The sequence below is a fragment of the Xyrauchen texanus genome, chromosome 14 (assembly GCF_025860055.1).
Source record: "Xyrauchen texanus isolate HMW12.3.18 chromosome 14, RBS_HiC_50CHRs, whole genome shotgun sequence".
Classification (NCBI taxonomy): domain Eukaryota; kingdom Metazoa; phylum Chordata; class Actinopteri; order Cypriniformes; family Catostomidae; genus Xyrauchen; species Xyrauchen texanus.
Genome location: NC_068289.1, coordinates 46422593 through 46440853, shown reverse-complemented (window position 1 = coordinate 46440853; position 18261 = coordinate 46422593). Strand labels below are relative to the sequence as shown.

General features: G+C 36.3%; 1 protein-coding gene across 2 annotated transcripts in view; it reads right to left on the bottom strand.

The window, feature by feature from the left end:
* Window positions 1-17599, bottom strand: part of tfpia (tissue factor pathway inhibitor a) — a 43898-nt gene extending 26299 nt beyond the window's left edge. For both annotated transcript variants that reach the window (XM_052142878.1, XM_052142877.1), the window contains exon 1: window positions 17404-17599. In XM_052142878.1, the coding sequence (XP_051998838.1) occupies window positions 17404-17485 (82 nt within the window). In that variant the 5' untranslated portion in view covers window positions 17486-17599. The remainder of the gene's footprint in view (window positions 1-17403) is intronic.
* Window positions 17600-18261: the final 662 nt, after the last annotated feature.

The following is an 18261-nucleotide window of genomic DNA, read 5'->3' as shown; positions in this document are numbered from 1 at the left end:
AGATTATCAGTTGAACATCTTAGATGATCAGTTGAAAACACGTAGTCAAACAGTCCAGCCGAAACTACTTAGTTGAAATCACGTCGTAAACCAGTCCAAGGCGGACCGACTTATTTTCAACCATATTTCAACGTTGAAAGACGGTAATTGTTTACTGGGATACAGATTTGGCACAACATGAGGGTGAGTAAATGATAACAGATTTTGTTGCTGTCACTGTTTCATGTTTACTTTAAGTTTGTTGTTAGTCACAACAATGGATTTATATGTAACACTGTACAAATATGAGTTGCAAAGTACAGTATCAGACATATGTAAATTAGTAACCAGTGAATCGGTTTAAAAAGCAGCCCCTTTTCATTACGTGGCATATTACGAGCTATTGTCTTCCTCATTTTGTCTGAGGCAATATTACAGATTGTTTCAGGGTGGTGGTCATAGGAAGAGAGGCTTGACAAAACTGCGCGTTGCCCATACAGCTGAAGTTTCACTTACTGCCCTCTGGAGTAAACAGGTGGTACTACAAGCTTGCATTCCTCAGGAATCTTCCTTATTATTGTCCGGGGGCAGTGCGATTAAATGCGTACATTTTTTTATCGCATTATTTTTTGTAAAATTAATCGCACTGAATTAACATGTTAAATCGACAGCCCAAATAAATATATATATATATATATATATATATATATATATATATATATATATATATATATATATATATATATAGTTTTGTATATAATAAAGCTGTCAAAATGTGATGAATTTAAAATGTAAACACATTTAATTTAATTAACACTAACACAACAACCAATTTTAACATTAGATTCTGACATTTTATTCAGCTCTGTGCAGACTTTTGCGATGTGTCCGGTGATATTACACTGATGTACACGCCACAAACAAACACACAACAGCGATTCCATGTCAATATCCAAGTGATGGAAAAAGGAAAACTTAAAAGGGACTTTGCAGCCTTTGTAAAGCAGAATTTACAATATGTAAATGTACTATTTACACACAATATGTATAATTTGTACAAATTATAGTGCCTGAGCTTGACCAAAGCATATTTCTGAATGATTGGTATACTGTGTAAACTTTCTTATATTAACAAGCGTATTTTTTGAGTTGCAAAGTTCAAAAGGTACTGAAAAACAGGAATGACTCATCAATAGTGGAGTGGTACCAGAAGTTTGGTGCACTTAAAATGTCACACTTCTTAGTGGAATCCATATTTCCATCTAAGGATTTTGTGTGAAAAAAGTTTTAGTGCATCAAAATAAAGCTGACGGAAACAAAAATTTCACAAGCGTCGACATAATATTTTCCCGTTTAACTCTAGTGCATAAACTCTGTCGATACTTCTAATGTCACGAAATATTGCTTTGGAATAACTTTTTGTCAAAAAATGTCATTAGCCTGTGTTAATCAAAATAGATCGGAGTACAAATGAATCGCCACTGTTTCTGATTTATTTAATAGCGGTAGCCATCCATTTATTTATTGAAGTTACTTTTACACACCATTCAAAATAATAGACGGCAGTCACGGAATTAGCCCACAATACAAAAAAACATATTTCTGTACACAAAGATGTTTTTAATTAAAAATAAATACACAATATTAGGAGAAAAGCGTCAGTGCGCTTTTTTGGATCACATACAGCCCAATTCTATACAAATATTGTTAAGCTTACTTTTGAAAAAATGCCGGCACAATTCCCTGTATTAAATAAAATAAATTTCCAAATGAATAAAGCATTAAATAAAATAAATAATTACCAAACGAAAAAAAAATATTTTTAGACCTATATATGCCTTTTTTTTTACACAAACTTAAATTTGCCTTACCCTGTTCTATAGATGAAAAAAGTCTGTTGAATAATACACTCAGAATGTTCTATACTTTTTTCAAGACCAAAACTATCAGAACTATTTGTCCAATGCAGAGTTCACTTTCAGAAAACAAGCTTTTAAACATTTTAAAACTTATTTAAAAATATTTTAAATCAAATCCTCTTTATCTGGGATCTCATATGCTGAGCTTCTTCAGAAAATGTAAATTACATTATGATGCTAAAATTAATTTTAGATGACAATCAATTTCAGTTGATCGTTAAAAGTTGCTGGACAAATATGCGGGACATAATGTGGTTGTGATGGCGATGCTTTAGATTAGATGATTGTTCACAATAGCCTATTGAATACCAGGAATGTATCATATGTAAAAACTGATATTACACCGCATCAGTTATTCTTTAATAGCTGTGCACACAGCATATATACACATCGATGGATGGTCCTTATACTAAGACCGAAAGTTTCCCCCACTACTTGGTGCAGGTTGCCAGCTTGAACAGGGCCATGACGATTCGCTTTCGGGTCAGAAACGGTGGCAACCTGCAATAGTCGCAACATCAGGACCAATATTACAGTCCTATCAGAAGTGCAACTGCTTTCAGAAAGAAAATACAGAAAGATTCCATCTTCTAATGAATTGTCTCAGTACTCTCCCCATTTTTCCAAAACTTCAGAGGAAAACAATTAGGGACATCTGGGAGGCAAAAAGTACATAATTAGTTATATACACATACACTCACCTAAAGGATTATTAGGAACACCATACTAATACTGTGTTTGACCCCCTTTCACCTTCAGAACTGCCTTAATTCTACGTGGCAATGATTCAACAAGGTGCTGAAAGCATTCTTTAGAAATGTTGGCCCATATTGATAGGATAGCATCTTGCAGATGATGGAGATTTGTGGGATGCACATAAGCTCCCGTTCCACCACATCCCAAAGATGCTCTATTGGGTTGAGATCTGGTGACTGTGGGGGCCATTTTAGTACAGTGAACTCATTGTCATGTTCAAGAAACCAATTTGAAATGATTTGAGCTTTGTGACATGGTGCATTATCCTGCTGGAAGTAGCCATCAGAGGATGGGTACATGGTGGCCATAAAGGGATGGACATGGTCAGAAACAATGCTCAGGTAGGCCGTGACATTTAAACGATGCCCAATTGGCACTAAGGGGCCTAAAGTGTGCCAAGAAAACATCCCTCACACCATTACACCACCACCACCAGCCTGCACAGTGGTAACAAGGCATGATGGATCCATGTTCTCATTCTGTTTACGCCAAATTCTGACTCTACCATCTGAATGTCTCAACAGAAATCGAGACTCATCAGACCAGGCAACATTTTTCCAGTCTTCAACTGTCCAATTTTGGTGAGCTCTTGCAAATTGTAGCCTCTTTTTCCTATTTGTAGTGGAGATGAGTGGTACCCGGTGGGGTCTTCTGCTGTTGTAGCCCATCCGCCTCAAGGTTGTGCGTGTTGTGGCTTCACAAATGCTTTGCTGCATACCTCGGTTGTAACGAGTGGTTATTTCAGGCAAAGTTGCTCTTCTATCAGCTTGAATCAGTCGGCCCATTCTCCTCTGACCTCTAGCATCAACAAGGCATTTTCAGCCCACAGGACTGCCGCATACTGGATGTTTTTCCCTTTTCACACCATTCTTTGTAAACCCTAGAAATGGTTGTGCGTGAAAATCCCAGTAACTGAGCAGATTGTGAAATACTCAGACCGGCCCGTCTGGCACCAACAACCATGCCAAGCTCAAAATTGCTTAAATCACCTTTCTTTCCCATTCTGACATTCAGTTTGGAGTTCAGGAGATTGTCTTGACCAGGACCACACCCCTAAATGCATTGAAGCAACTGCCATGTGATTGGTTGATTAGATAATTGCATTAATGAGAAATTGAACAGGTGTTCCTAATAATCCTTTAGGTGAGTGTATTTCTGTATGGAAACAGCTTAAGGGCAGATTTCTTTTGCGATAAACCAAACTTATGCAATGCCATCACACACACCATTTTTATCGATAAAAGCAATTTGAATGGAAACAGGCAGAAGACGGCAAATTTCCCAAACTTTAAGCATTTTCACTTTGTCGATAAAAAAAAATAGCGTGAAAAGTAGATGGAAACTTGGCTAATGACAGCAGGTTATGACACACTCATGTTTCTCGAACGGATGTGACTAGCTGAATGGTATAGTTGAATACTTGGTGTTAGGTCAAACTGTAAGGAAAAGGAAAGGGAGTTGTCTGGTTATCTTAAAAAGGAATATGACATCATAGCATTACACAACAAACAGTTGCTCCTTACGCTGCAGTTCAGACAGTAAACTACATAGTTTAGATTTGTTTATCTAGTGGTAAATCTGATAATGTGAACTGACTAATTATCTACACAGAATATGTTATGTTTTGCACTTAAGTGGTCCAGCATGTGATGTGTGGTTTTTAGCCAGCATACATTGTAGTTTGGATGATGGTTTGCTGGTTGACCCACATAGGATGAAAGAAATAAAGAAAACATAGTCCTAACCATGAACTACCCCTTAAATTAGAGGGAAATTATAGATTGTTAAGGTTGGTAACCCAGCCATAAATTTATGCCTAACCTTGCCCTTTTCCCTAGCCATAAAATCTGAATGAATGACATGAATGTTTTCCAAGACCAACAAGGATGTTAATCCAGGAACATGTCTTGGCCACATCACAGTCACCCATGCTGGTGTGCTGGTTGACCAACATCATAGTAAACTAAATTAACTAATCCACAAGCTCCAGAACAGCACTAGTTCAACACTAACTGCAATCAAACGTTCGGGACTAGTATGGAATCTTTTTTGACAGAAAAATTGAAATTCTGACTTCTTTCATTTTCAATTTTCGGGTGTCAATCTAGGCTTGATTTTAGTGGCATTGCAGAACTTCTTTATCTGCAAAATCCTCCACTCCTGCAACGGCCTGGCTAATTTTGACACCTAAAAATCCCTGATAGGTCAGAACTTGTTTATTCTACTACCGTTCAGTGATAACGGTGATAACAACAATGGATGACCCAGTAAACAATGTAGTGTCGGATTACATTAAACTCTTATGGGACTGAAAATCCGCCTCTGTCACCTTTTCAATTATCTGAGGTCTGCAGTTCAGAGCTTGCTGAAGCAAAAAATACCTATACATCCCATACACCCCAATAAATCATCCTCAGGCCCACAGGTGACTGCATGAGAGGATTCTGGCCTTTTAAAAGAGTGTGTGCCCACCAGTCTGTTAGACCATATAGAGTTGCTGATGTGGACACACGTTAAACATAAGACTTATAGGAGAAAATACCCCAAAGCATCACTTGGAATTCTGTAAGCTCTCGCTTAGAGATAACTATTTATGGAATAGCAAGTTAACAGCCTAAGGTAAAAGGCTTAACTGTTTTTCTCTATCTCTCCCAGCAAGTTGCAGTAAGTCTCAACACAATACAGAAAGCAGAAAATTGAGACCATTGATCACCTACTAACCACCATGAAGTAGCTGATGTAAACTGTGTGCAGGCAGGTGTATATGTAGGAAAAATACATGGTCGCTAGGTGTTTAGGGGCCTCCTATTAAATACAGGTTTGTAACCTATAATTTAATCAATTGCTTGTTTAACGCACTAAACCTCTGAGGATATAAGAACAGACTGGTAAAATGTAAGGTTTAATATACTATTCCCTCTATTATTGTCCAATTAAAGCTATTTGAGGTACTTTAATTTTGCCTTAGTCACATAAAATTTTACTCTCCAAGATTAATAATTTGAGTATTATTATTAATACTAATGCTAAGAAAGCGCCTCTAATAATTTTATAAGACTGTCTCATTTGCATTTCATTTAAGTATAAACTTTGTCTTAGATGTTTCTTCTGTTTGAGTTCATATTGAAATCTGACTTTTAAGAGCAGACTTTGATATGGCAAATCTAAGCATAGTGTTGTTTGAGATCTCTTGATCTAGTGAAAACTCTAGTGTAGACACATATGAGATTGTTAGGAGCTTTTTGTCTAAAGAAAAATCTCAGAAGCTGGACACTTTAATCTCATGCCTTTTTTTATATCTCATTGCTGTCTAGTTTTCATATCTGCAGATGTCTTTGATAATTGTATGATTTAGAACAGTGGTTCTCAACCCTATCTACTTACGAGCTGATGAGTTGAATCAGGTGTGTTTGATTTGGGAGGTATCCAATGTGTAATTACCGTAATTGTTTTTGTTTGTTTATCGGATGCTTGTACACACAAATTTAAATGTGATGCTTTCCAGATGAAAACTTCTGCTCTTAACCAGACATCTTTGAGGTATACTCAATCTCTCAGAAACAGCACCATAACAGTTTGATACTGTCTAAACTGGAAGTGTCGAAGTGAAGATTCTAAATGACATGCAGAAGTGTAAATTGAAGAATTGGAACATGCATTTTGGCACTATTATGCACCGGGTTTAGATATTGCATAGTAAAAGCAACTGTTTCTGTTTCTGGCTTAGATAAGGCTAAACAAATTTGCTTTGCAAGTTATAGACAGTATGAGAAAGAAGTTATGAACCACATATAGAAACATTCATGGGAGAAATCACATTTCTCAATATGTTAGCTGTAGAAAAAGAAGACACACCTTTCAGTTACAACAGCAAAATGCCTTCTTAGCATTATTTTGTCTGCTCTGGAATACATGTGTGCATTAGCTAGACCAACCTGAAGTTTTCATTGGGATTTCAAAGGATTTAATTGCTGATTTGAAATATGTTATTTACCCATAATATTAGCAAAATGTTTTAGAGATATCATAATTTCCCCATTCAAGTAGCTACGACCTGTACTTGCATGCCTATTACCTTGATAGAAAATGTCTGCCAGGGATTCAACTTACCTTAAAGTACTTGGTTTTATATATTTTGAGATTAAATTTTATGTTCAGACTGCTGCAGGCAGACAAAACTATAAAACGTTAGACTTTAAAACTATTTAACTGTGCTATATTTCCATGAGTAACATAAACAGCCCAGAGGGCATTTGTGATCAGTTGGTCTTGATAAGTGATCTCAGCTCTAATAAATTTTCTCTACAATCTAACATGGAGACAAAAAGCAATGTTAGAGCATGCCTCAACTCAGCCCTGTTGCTTAGCTGGTTTGTAATGAAAGCCAAACGTTGATGTCATCGCACTTTTCACTGTGATACTTTTCAAGTATGCCATACACAATGACTTGATGAGTCTTGCTGAACTGCTGGTTTAATCTCGCCTTGCTTTGTGCAACCCATACAAGGATATAGATGTTTTTCTGGTAGCGTAGTTGGTTCAGAGGTTTACTTGCCCTGCCAACATTTTCACTCACCTCACACAAACAATAATAAATTAAAATTGTTTGTAGCAACATATTTGTATTTGGGCTGTCTATTTAATTAATTTAATTTAGTATGATTTGCATGCCTCCTGACCTGTAGTTAAATTACATAATAAAAGGACCTATTTTCCAACCATCTGAGCAACATGTTTTTATGAGCTGTGTCAGTAGGTGGAACCTCTACAAACCTCACAAGCAGCCCTGCTACAGAATGAGAGGCAGTCACACACAGGGGCGGACTGGCCATCAGGAGAACCAGGACTTTTCCCGAAGGGCCGGCCACAAAGCGGGGCCAAATGCCCTTGGTAACACACAGGATGGGTTCTTGACAGCTGGACGTAGAACAACAGAATGCAGGGATCTCAAGATTACTTTTTGAAAGTTTCATCTATTTCTAACTTGACCCACATAATTTTTAATCTGATATGATTCATCGCATTCTACTAAGAATGGTAACTATTCAACTGGATATTATACCCTGACAATCAGGTTTCTCATAGCGTGTAATGTATTATCCATGTTGTAAAACCAATGGATTAACCAGTATGATTTGTAATCAATGATTTTCCTGTTTTGTTACTTACACTTATAATATTCATGAAAGAATGTCATAGTTAGCACGTAAATGCTTGCTTGTTTACGTAGAGAAAGTTGATGACAACGAATGTCATGTCTCTTGTACTGTTGTCAAGATATACATTTCATGATTAAACATGCACTATTTTTGAGCCGGAGTTTGTAAGAATCCTCCAAAAAGGACTGTAAATCAACTTTGGAAATTGACAGACCAGTCGACCATGTGACTCTGAAAAGCCACTTCTGATTGTCTCAGGACACCTTTGGGGTGCGGCCAATTTCTGTTCAAAACTTTCTTACCCAATGAAGAACTTCCTCTTCTGCTGAATTTCTCTATTGCAACACTCTCTTTTGAACCATCACTTGGTCTCTCCTCTTTGGCTATCTTGCTTCTTCCAGATCCATGTAGAGTCCAAGAAAAACTCAGGACACACAAAGTCCCGTGGAAGCGTCTCACTCACTGCTCTATGGTTCACACACCCAACAGGAGTCACGAGTCTTCCTTGCAGAAGGCCTCGCCTCATCCGGACAATAACTATCCGCGATCTTAACAGAGTCCAAAACATCGACGGAACTAACTTTCGACAAAGAGCCAAAGAACAAAGCAACACAAAGAACACAACGCAAGGAAACACAACGACAAATCTCCAGACTTTTGCTCAAAGTAATGGTGTATTATAGGGCTGGGATAAACGATTATTTTTTAAACGATTAATCTAGCGATTATTTTTTCGATGCATCGATTAATCTAACGATTAATTTTTTCCAGTCCGATTTGATTTCAATTCGATTAATCGACTTGTGACAACACCGGTAATACCAGTTTCATCGGGGGTGTATAAAATGTAAAAATAAAAAAAAAACATTTGCTGGGAGTTTGATTGACTGGCGATCTGATCAATCAATCATAATACGCCATTTTTGTCCGACAAAGTAGTCAGGAGAGAGAAGATTAACGTCGGTGAATTTGAATAATGGATTGTAGGCTACTGTACTGACATCTTTCCGCGGTTAAAACAACAGTCCTTCTGATGTAGGCTACATTCATGTTTAGCCTATTTGATGCTATAAATTAACCAAGGAAAAGATGATCGGTTCACGAGCAGCTTTAACTGAGGCAATCTGTCATGACACATTAAAGAGCCACAAAATAGTAGGCCTATTTATGGTTTAATTTTCTTTGAATGTCCAAATTTGAAAGTTGAGACTTTATTAAATGTTACCTGCTTGGTCCTGTCTGTCAGCGCGTTGTCAGTGACCTCTATGTATTTTTCACGACATTCATAGCTATAAGCGCATTATTAATAGCTATAAGTGAAAACTTTAGGTGTCGACAACGTATTATAGCCTACTCCAACATCGAGTGCAAAGTGGGGAGTTGAAAAAAACTTACGGTGCTCTGTCATCAGCGGCTGCTCCCGGGTGGCGCTAGAATGGAAGGCCATCTCCATTTTGCAAAGACGACATATCACGGAATTGTTTCCTTTTAAATTAAATAATTCCCATACTTTAGAGGAACGAGTGCATGCCGCCTTGCACTTCTGATAGTCTGAGGATCCACTCGTGTTGGCGGCGGCGCCGCCATCTTTGTTTTGGGTCTGACAATTCGACGCGCATATTACGTCATCCCAGCCCTAGTTCTGGTGCATTGCCGTGGTGCTAGAATGGAAAGCCATCTCTATTTTGCAAAGACGACATATCACATAATTTTTTCCTTTTAAATTAAAGAATTCCCACACTTTAGAGGAACGAGTGCGTGCCGCCTTGCACTTCTGGTAGTCTGAGGAGCCACTCGTTTTGCTTCTACTCTCCGGCGCCGCCATCTTTGTTTTGGTCTGACGAATTGACGCGCATATTTTGCGTCGACGTATTTTTTGCGTCGACGTCATCGATTACGTCGACGCGTCGTCCCAGCCCTAGTGTATTAGTTGAATAATTTGGGCAATCAATTGCAAACCGATTTAGACTCAAAAAAGGATAAATGGTTCTTAAGGCATTGTCAACTGACTCCATAAAGTTCATTTTCCCTGTATTGATCATTCTGTCACTTTAATCACCAACATGTTTCATGTTTTGTGTGTTAGATTAGTTTATGTTTAGAATAGCAATAACGTTTGTCTGTATTCAACGATAACTGGACTGTGGTATATTTTGAAAAATAATCTCACCCTGTTTTTAAAAGTTTTCACTTCAAAGCTATACCTAAATATGTGTAATATTATTTTTGATAAGCCATGAGAATATTACTACTCCAATAAGTGAATTAATCATAATTCCCTAATTAAAGCTAATTCCTTACAATAGAAATTGTGAGCGGATACATCGAGACGTTGTATTTTGTTCAAAAAATAATCTAGTTAATTGTCATTTATCTCATTTATAATAGTTGTAGAACGTGACTAGTTCCATTATAAATTTCCTTACGAAATGTATAATAAGGACAGTTTAATTTAATTCCTAGCTCACACATACTGTTTCCTACATATAATGGTGGGAGAATTACATCACTTTTATCACTTTTAAACTTTTTAATTCGTACCACGAGCATCTACATCTACATTTATACTACCAAATTTCTTACAACAGACAATTAACACTAGAAGATCTCTGTGAGAACAGAACAGACTGGCGAACTGCAATGCAAAAAGGCTGTCGACTGTAGCCTTCTGTTCAATGGTTAGGAATAAAACAATAGTATTTTGACTTCTAAAGCCACTTGTATTGTATTGTATTGTCCAATCAATGCTTTACTCATCTGTCACAATTAATGATTTATATATACTGATGATGTTTTTTTTATGTATGTCATTAACTTGTGACTCGAGTATATTGAATTTGTTCAAAAGATAAAATAACTCAGATAAGAGATTTGAAGTGATAAACTGGTATAAAAGGTATTAAAAATAATAATACAAATATTAGTTTAGATTTGTTCACTTATATGTGAACAACTTATTAGAAAGTTAACATACTGCCTAACATCTTTTGTATTCCAAGGAAGAAAGAAAATCATATGGGTCAGGAACAACATAATAGGTAAGTAAATGATGGCAAAATATTTGAAAAAAGTTTTTGAGCAGCACAGATATATGAACATGTTTGAGGATCCACTGCATTTTTAACCAAATCGGTCTATATTAAATGATATCAGTCTTGCATGGATTCATCTTAAAGCACTTATGCAAGGAATGACTGAAGCAATTACAGTCTCAATCATAGTATAATCGAGGGAGCATACCTTTCCCTGACCTCTGCAAATGTTTCAGTGGAACTTCAGATATGGCACTTCATAACTTCATAAACCATTTAGCAGACCCTTGAAGGAGGAGCTTTGCACAATTCTGCGAAGTCTTTCAACACAGTGAAAGTTCAAACAAGCCATTAGTCTTGAAAAAGGGTCAGAATGCAGGAAGAAGATAAGAGCTATCAGCACAGATAAGCCTTCCTCTAATGACTCATTTAATGAGGCATGACTAACAGTTGTATATTTAACCCCCTATCAGGCAGCTTGATGGCATACAGTTGCTAAATTACGGTGTTGGTTTAATAAACTTTCATGATTAATATTAATCATGTCATCATTTTGCTCCAAAACTTTATGGACCACAAAAGTAGAATGTTTTTAAGAATCTTTACTCAGCTCTTGACATTCAACAACAGTTGATAGTGACCATGTCTGTGAAGCTCCAAAGAGGACAAAAAAATACCAAAAAAGCACCATGAAATTATCTTAAAAGTAGCCCATATGACTAATTTGCTGTATTCCAATTCTTCTGAAGCCATACAATTACTCTGTTTGAGACATGGACTGAACATCACTTGACTCAAGCTTCAGATGAGTAAATAACACTTTCGTTTTTTCGGCCTGTTCGCCACGCAAAGCTAAATTGTTAAACAAACTACAAAAACCTGCATATCACCCCACCATAATATTCATATCATAATACTGTCCGTTTGTCATTAGCAATATGAGAATTCATTACACTTTTGTTCACTGAAAAGGTTACTAATAAATCACTGGTTCACAAACTGTCAAGCCATATCAACAGCCTGGTCTCTGCATTGCACCATCTTAAGAATGGAGGTGGTATCTAGCAAAGGTGAATGCCTTTTAATGTGAGCTTTAGAGCCAATACTAGAGTAGAGGCCCATTATTAACAAAAAAGAACATCAGCCTAACACATTTATCAGGAATAAACAGTATTTGTGACAGAATCCCTCAAAAGAAATCTATACACTGTGCCAGACAACAACAGCAAAGACAAAAAGTATAGATATGACCACTCATTTATTTTTTACAATCAAATATAAAATCCAAATTCTGCATAATCAGCAGCTGCAATATAAAACTCAGAAGATACACAACAGCACATCCATTATTTACTAAAAATGGCCCGAACTGAACTGCTCAATTATCTGCAAAATTAGTACCTCAGTGAGAACTATGTAGTTGTAAGTACACATCATGTTTTTGTGATTAATCGGAAATACAATGACAATAGCCTAGTTTCCATCCACCTTTAGCGCCATTTTGTTATCGACAAAGTGAAAATGCGAAAAAATAAAATTGCAACATTTTCCACCTTGTGCCCATTTCCAATCAAATGACCTTTTATCGATAAAAAGGGTGGACATGATGACGTCATGCCTAAAAAAACACTTTGTCGCTTAAGATTTGGTTTAGCGCAAAATAAATCTGCCCTGAAGCCGTTTCCATTCAGAAATGTGTGTTTATCGCTAATTCGCCTCCCAGATGTCCCAAATTGCTTTCCTCCGAAGTTTTGGTAAAATGGGGAGAGTACTGAGAAAATTCATTAAATTAGACAGTTTACTATCATTTTAATTTCACAAATAAAAGCAAACAGAAGAGGAGGATTTGCAATCAAAAGGGAGCAGTTGCACTTCTGATATGACTGTAATATTGGTCCTGATGTTGAGCATATCGCAGGTTGGCACTGGTGAGAACGTCATTCAGTCGACATTTATTCATCTACAGAACAGAGTAAAGCTAATTTAAGTTTGAGAAAAGAAAAGGCATATACAGGTCTAAAAAAAAAAAAAAAATTGGTAATAAATTGGTAATAAATTTGATTTAATACAGGGGATTTTGCCAGCATTTTTTCAAAAGTAGACAAAACAATAATTTTCTCCTAGTATTTATTCTTAATTTAAAACATCTTTGTGCACAGGAATTTTATGTTTTATGTTTTGTGGGCTAATTCCATGACTGCCGTCTATTATTTTGAATGGTGTGGAAAAGCAACTTTAATAAATAAATGTATGGATACTGCGATTAAATTAATCGCAAACAGTGGCCATTAATTTGTTCAACATGCACAAGATGTTTGTGTTGGTACTCCTGGAAGTGTAACGTTTGCAGATGGGCTCTATATGCCGTAAAAAGCAATCCATAATCACGTACAATAAACTGGCTTTCAATACTGTCGTCATAATTAACACAGGCTAACTCTGTCATGTGACACTACATTTTTGCTTTAATGTTTTTATCGACAAAAAGGGTTTCCAAACAATTTTTTTGCGACATTTGAAGTATCGACATAGAGTTTATGCACTTGAGTTTAACAGAAAAATATTATGTCCACATTTGTGACATTTTAGCGATAATGTGCGTTTCCATCAGCTTTATTTTGATGCGCAAATATTTTTTGGTAACAATCTTTGGATGGAAACAAAGTTAATGACCTTACAAGTGATTTAAATTTGTACATTTTACACTGGTGCTTAATCAAGTTCATATAAGTGATTTAAAGGTGCACTCTGTAACTTTTGTCTTTGTGTCATCTTGGACTAACACTGACACCTAGCGGCTTGGATGCAGCATCATTTAAAATCAATAGTTTTCAGTTTCAGATGCCATTGTAGAAATGTAGTATTCACAGTCAGACATGATTATTTAAACCAATGAGTGAAAGTGTCAAATAACAGGACGGTTACTGAGATTAGTATTCGGCTGGTCCTGTGTGGACCCTCTCCATGTAGAATAAAACAGCTTTTATAAGGTTACTGATATGACGGTGTCTACATTTTAATGTGAGCGGTCGTAATCTCCTACACACAGTATATTGCACAATTACAATTCATGTCTTTAGGAGTTAAACTTTTTCTGAGGAAGAAATACTGAGTGCACCTTTAATAACTGTATTGTATTGTACTTTGGTTTTCAGAGCAAATTAGATGCTTCCTGTAAGTGAGAAGCAAAGGTAAAAATTGTCCAAATATGAAGCAAAAAGTGACTAGCCAGCTGATTTTATAGCATTACCACATCCACAAGCGACAAGTGACCAGAGTTCCACTGCATTAATATTGCATAGCACCCATACATTTGCTAATCTGTTTTTGAAGATGTTTTCCTTAAAACATATCCTTTTATCATAACAGTTACAATATTGGGTTGAGATTGTGGCATTGAACATTCAGTGAAACTAAAGAGATTTACAGAGCAGCATTTGATTGGTGCAGTTCAGAAGTTCTAAAAGTTCAGAATGCATGGACTGCAGCCAAGAAGAACAACAAATATTTCTTCAGTCTAAACTGTTTCCATGTGTAACCAATCTAAGGAATCTAAAATAATATGAGTTCAACAACAAAGTAATTGCATGTTACTGATGCAATGTTCCTATAGCATAATGAAATCTGTAATTGTTTTTGTACTGAAAGCAATCTCAAAACAGAATTTTAATGTGATTACTTCTGGTCCACTAGACTGATATAAAATGTTATTTGGTGGTGCATGCAATTAAAAGCTGCCCCTTCCTAACTGTTATGGAATACCACTTATTTGGCTAAAACATTATTTTGTAGGAAAAATTATTTTAACATTTCAAAATCTGCACACTTAAGCTTTAAAGGGATAGTTCACCCCAAAATTAAAATGATCTCATTATTTACTCACTCTCATGCCATCCTATGACGTTCTTTCTTCTGCAGAACACAAATAAAGATTTTTAGAAGAATATTTCAGCTCTGTGAACCATACAATGCAAATTAATGGTGGCAAGAACTTTAAATCTCCAAAAAGCACATAAAGGTAGCATAAAAGTAATCCATAAAATTCTGGTTGTTTAATCCATGTCTTCTGAAGCGATCCAAACAATTTTGGGTGAGAACAGACCTAAATTTAACTTGTTGTTCACTGTACATCTTCCCATTGCAGTCTAGGCACGATCAAGATTTCAAGATCAATTACACTTCCTAGTGCTTGTTGCATGCGCAGAGCACTAGATAGCACTAGGAAGTGTGACAGAGCTTGAAATCAGGATCACCAAGGAGTCAGCTAATGTCAAGATTTATAGTGAAAAAGGAGTTACAGTTAGCTCTGTTCTCACCCAAAATCAATTTGATCGCTTCAGAAGACATGGATTAAACCACTGGAGTCTTCTTGATTACATTTTACATTGCCTTTATGTCCAATGTTCATATATGAATTCCATTCATTTGCATTGTATGGAATTACAGAGCTGAGATATTCTTCTCAAAATCTTTATTTGTGTTCTGCAGAAGACAGAAAGTTATACACATCTGGGATGGCATGAGGGTGAGCAAATGATGAGAGAACTACAATTTATGGGAGAACTATTCCTTTAAGAAACAAATGTAAACAAACTTGCCTGAGGTACCAGTGTAAAGGAATGCATCAGCATCTAAAAACAAAACCTCTTATTGCAGTGTTCTCATATTTAAAATGCTTATCCTTGTGTTATTGCAGTCCCAAAATTATTTAACCCGTTTCCTCAAGTGTACACACATTGTAACACATTGACCAGAAACAAGCCAAGTAAAGGAAATGCATTTAAACATGTTTCTGAAGATATATAAAAATGTCAATAATCTTGACATTTTGTTTAGGCCTATGTTATTAGTAGGTTATAAGTATTTATGTAAACATACTTTTAACAATGTTAATAAGTGAGAACAATGCTGACATACGACACTCACTCGCTCACAAAACTTTTTGAAACAGAACTTTGCTAATTGTTTTATCATTATTATGCATGCAGATTTGTATGGCCAAATTAATTGAGACTCTATGGATTATTTGTGTTTCTAAAAATGCATTTGTCACACCACAGGACATTTTAAAATGTAGGCAAAATGTACATTTACATTTAGCCAATGCTGTTATCCAACAACTTACAAATGAGGAGCATAAAAGCAATTTGTCATACAAAAGTAAACAATATCTGCAGTAGTATAGAAGCTAGCGCAGAAGAAAGTGACAGTCAAGGAAAGTTTTTTTTTATTTTTTATTTTGTATTAGTTTAATAGTAAGTGCCAAAAAAGTAAAAGTAAACTAAAAAGAAATGGTGAGCACTCATAGCACATACTTCTCTTATACATTTGTATATATTTTAACCTAAAACATTTATGAGGATTAAGAAAAAAAGGACATGTGCATACAAATGTACCCATACTGTAAATGTTTTTTTCCTATAATACGATATCAAGGCAATCACACAAAACTGCAGCCAGTTAAATAACGACAACTACAGACAGGCTTGTTTGCATTCTAGAGATTGTGACATTTTAATACACCTACAGTACCAACAGAATTCAAGCTAAACATTAAACGTCGGTTCCCAAAAGTTAAAATGTGTTTGCCATATGTATGACAGCTGGCAGAACAAAAGAGGGCACACAAATGCTCATGTGCCTTTTTAATGCCCCTAAATCCCATCAATCCTAGGGCCTCACCTCCCTCAGCCATCTGTAAACCTTTGTTGACAAAAATGAAAACTTAAATTTGTTTTGGATTTAATCCAAGTCATCAATATACCACCATGGCGATGAGCTCCGGGACTGGGACACTAGTAAATCTAATATTTTGTATGAAACCTAATATCTAGTTTGCAATCTTGCAGTTGTCACAAACAATTATTTTAACTATTAATGCATAATTCACATATTCAAAGTTTCCTTCAACTTTCATGTACACTTTCCTCCAAGTAGTTCTGTTATTAAATCTACAGTAGGCCTACCAACTGTAGCCTATATCTCTTGAACACGTATAAAAGCAGAATTTTGTGATTTAATTTCAAACTACTTGTACGAATCTTTGAATAGTGGTCGTATTGGGAGGGGTTACTTTCAAGATCCTACAAGATAATCCATCAGACCCGTAACACTTTCATTTTTGTAGCTGCATTTAAATCGAGTTTAAATAGCGCAACAGAGTTTTCGAATTCGTGGGTGCTGTTCAGACCGACCGTTCTCGCGCTAAAATTTAACGAATAGAACAAAACGCAGGTGTCTCGAGACGCGTCATTTCAAGCTCTTTTCAATTGACACAGCGTTTAAAAAACGCGAAGCTCCTGCGCGAGAAGCTGAAAAAAACAGCAAGACGCAGCGCAACGGTTAAAGACGTCGTCTAGCGCATGTTAACGTAGATAAACAATTGAAAAACAGCGTGGAAGAAAGACAAAACGAGTTTGGTGTGAACGGCCCCTTAAATCGTCTTGTTGCACGTTAAGAACATAGAAGTAGGCTACTTTATTTAGTGGCATATTTATTCCAGCTCTGAGAAAACAACTTTAATAATAATCATGAAAAAAAGGCATAACACTAACTCACCTCTTGCAAGTTTCGTAAAACATACTCCAATAAGAGGCAGGAGAAGGAACACTCTACATGAAGTGCTCAGAGATGGAGCCATTTCAGCAGGCGAGGCAAACGCTTCTAATTTGAGAATAATTTGCAATAGCGAGAATTTTGGTTTGTGGACTTATGCGGAGCTCTCCAACTATTCAACTACTCCTACTTTTCATTGACTAGATGAAGTCAGTGTCACGCACTTCCGGGAGACCGTTCGTTCTCAAGAAACGCTCAATACGTAATATGTAGCTTTTTAATATCAAACATTTTGACCGTACGCCGATAAGAGGAGGCTTAAGTTTCTTGTTTGGAAATAGATTTTTTCTTTCTTAGGGAAATATATTGTGCACATGTAGGCAACTATTAGTGTGCACAATTATTAGGCAACTAAATTAAAAAAATAATTTCTCCCAACTCAATTGTTTATTCTCAATTATTAGAATAAGTGCAACAAATAATTTACACAAAATGACAATTAAACAAAATTTTTGGTCTTTCAAAAATATTCAGTGACCGATATTGCCACCCTTTTTTTCAGTAACTGCCACTGAGCCTTCCATCTATGGAGTCTGTCAGTTTCTTGATCCGTAAACGATCAACAGTCACAACCTCCAAAATGCTGTTCATAGAGGTGTATTGTCTTCACTCACTGTAAATCTCAAGTTTGAGAAGGGCCCACGAGTTCTCAACAGGATTTAAAGGCACTTTTCCACTGCACGTTATGTTCGACTCACCTCAACTCTACTCGCTTTACTTTTCTGAGCTTGCATTTCCATTGCAGTTTAGTGCCCCTCAACGTGGGTAAGATAATAGGATGATCGTCATAGTTGTGCCGCC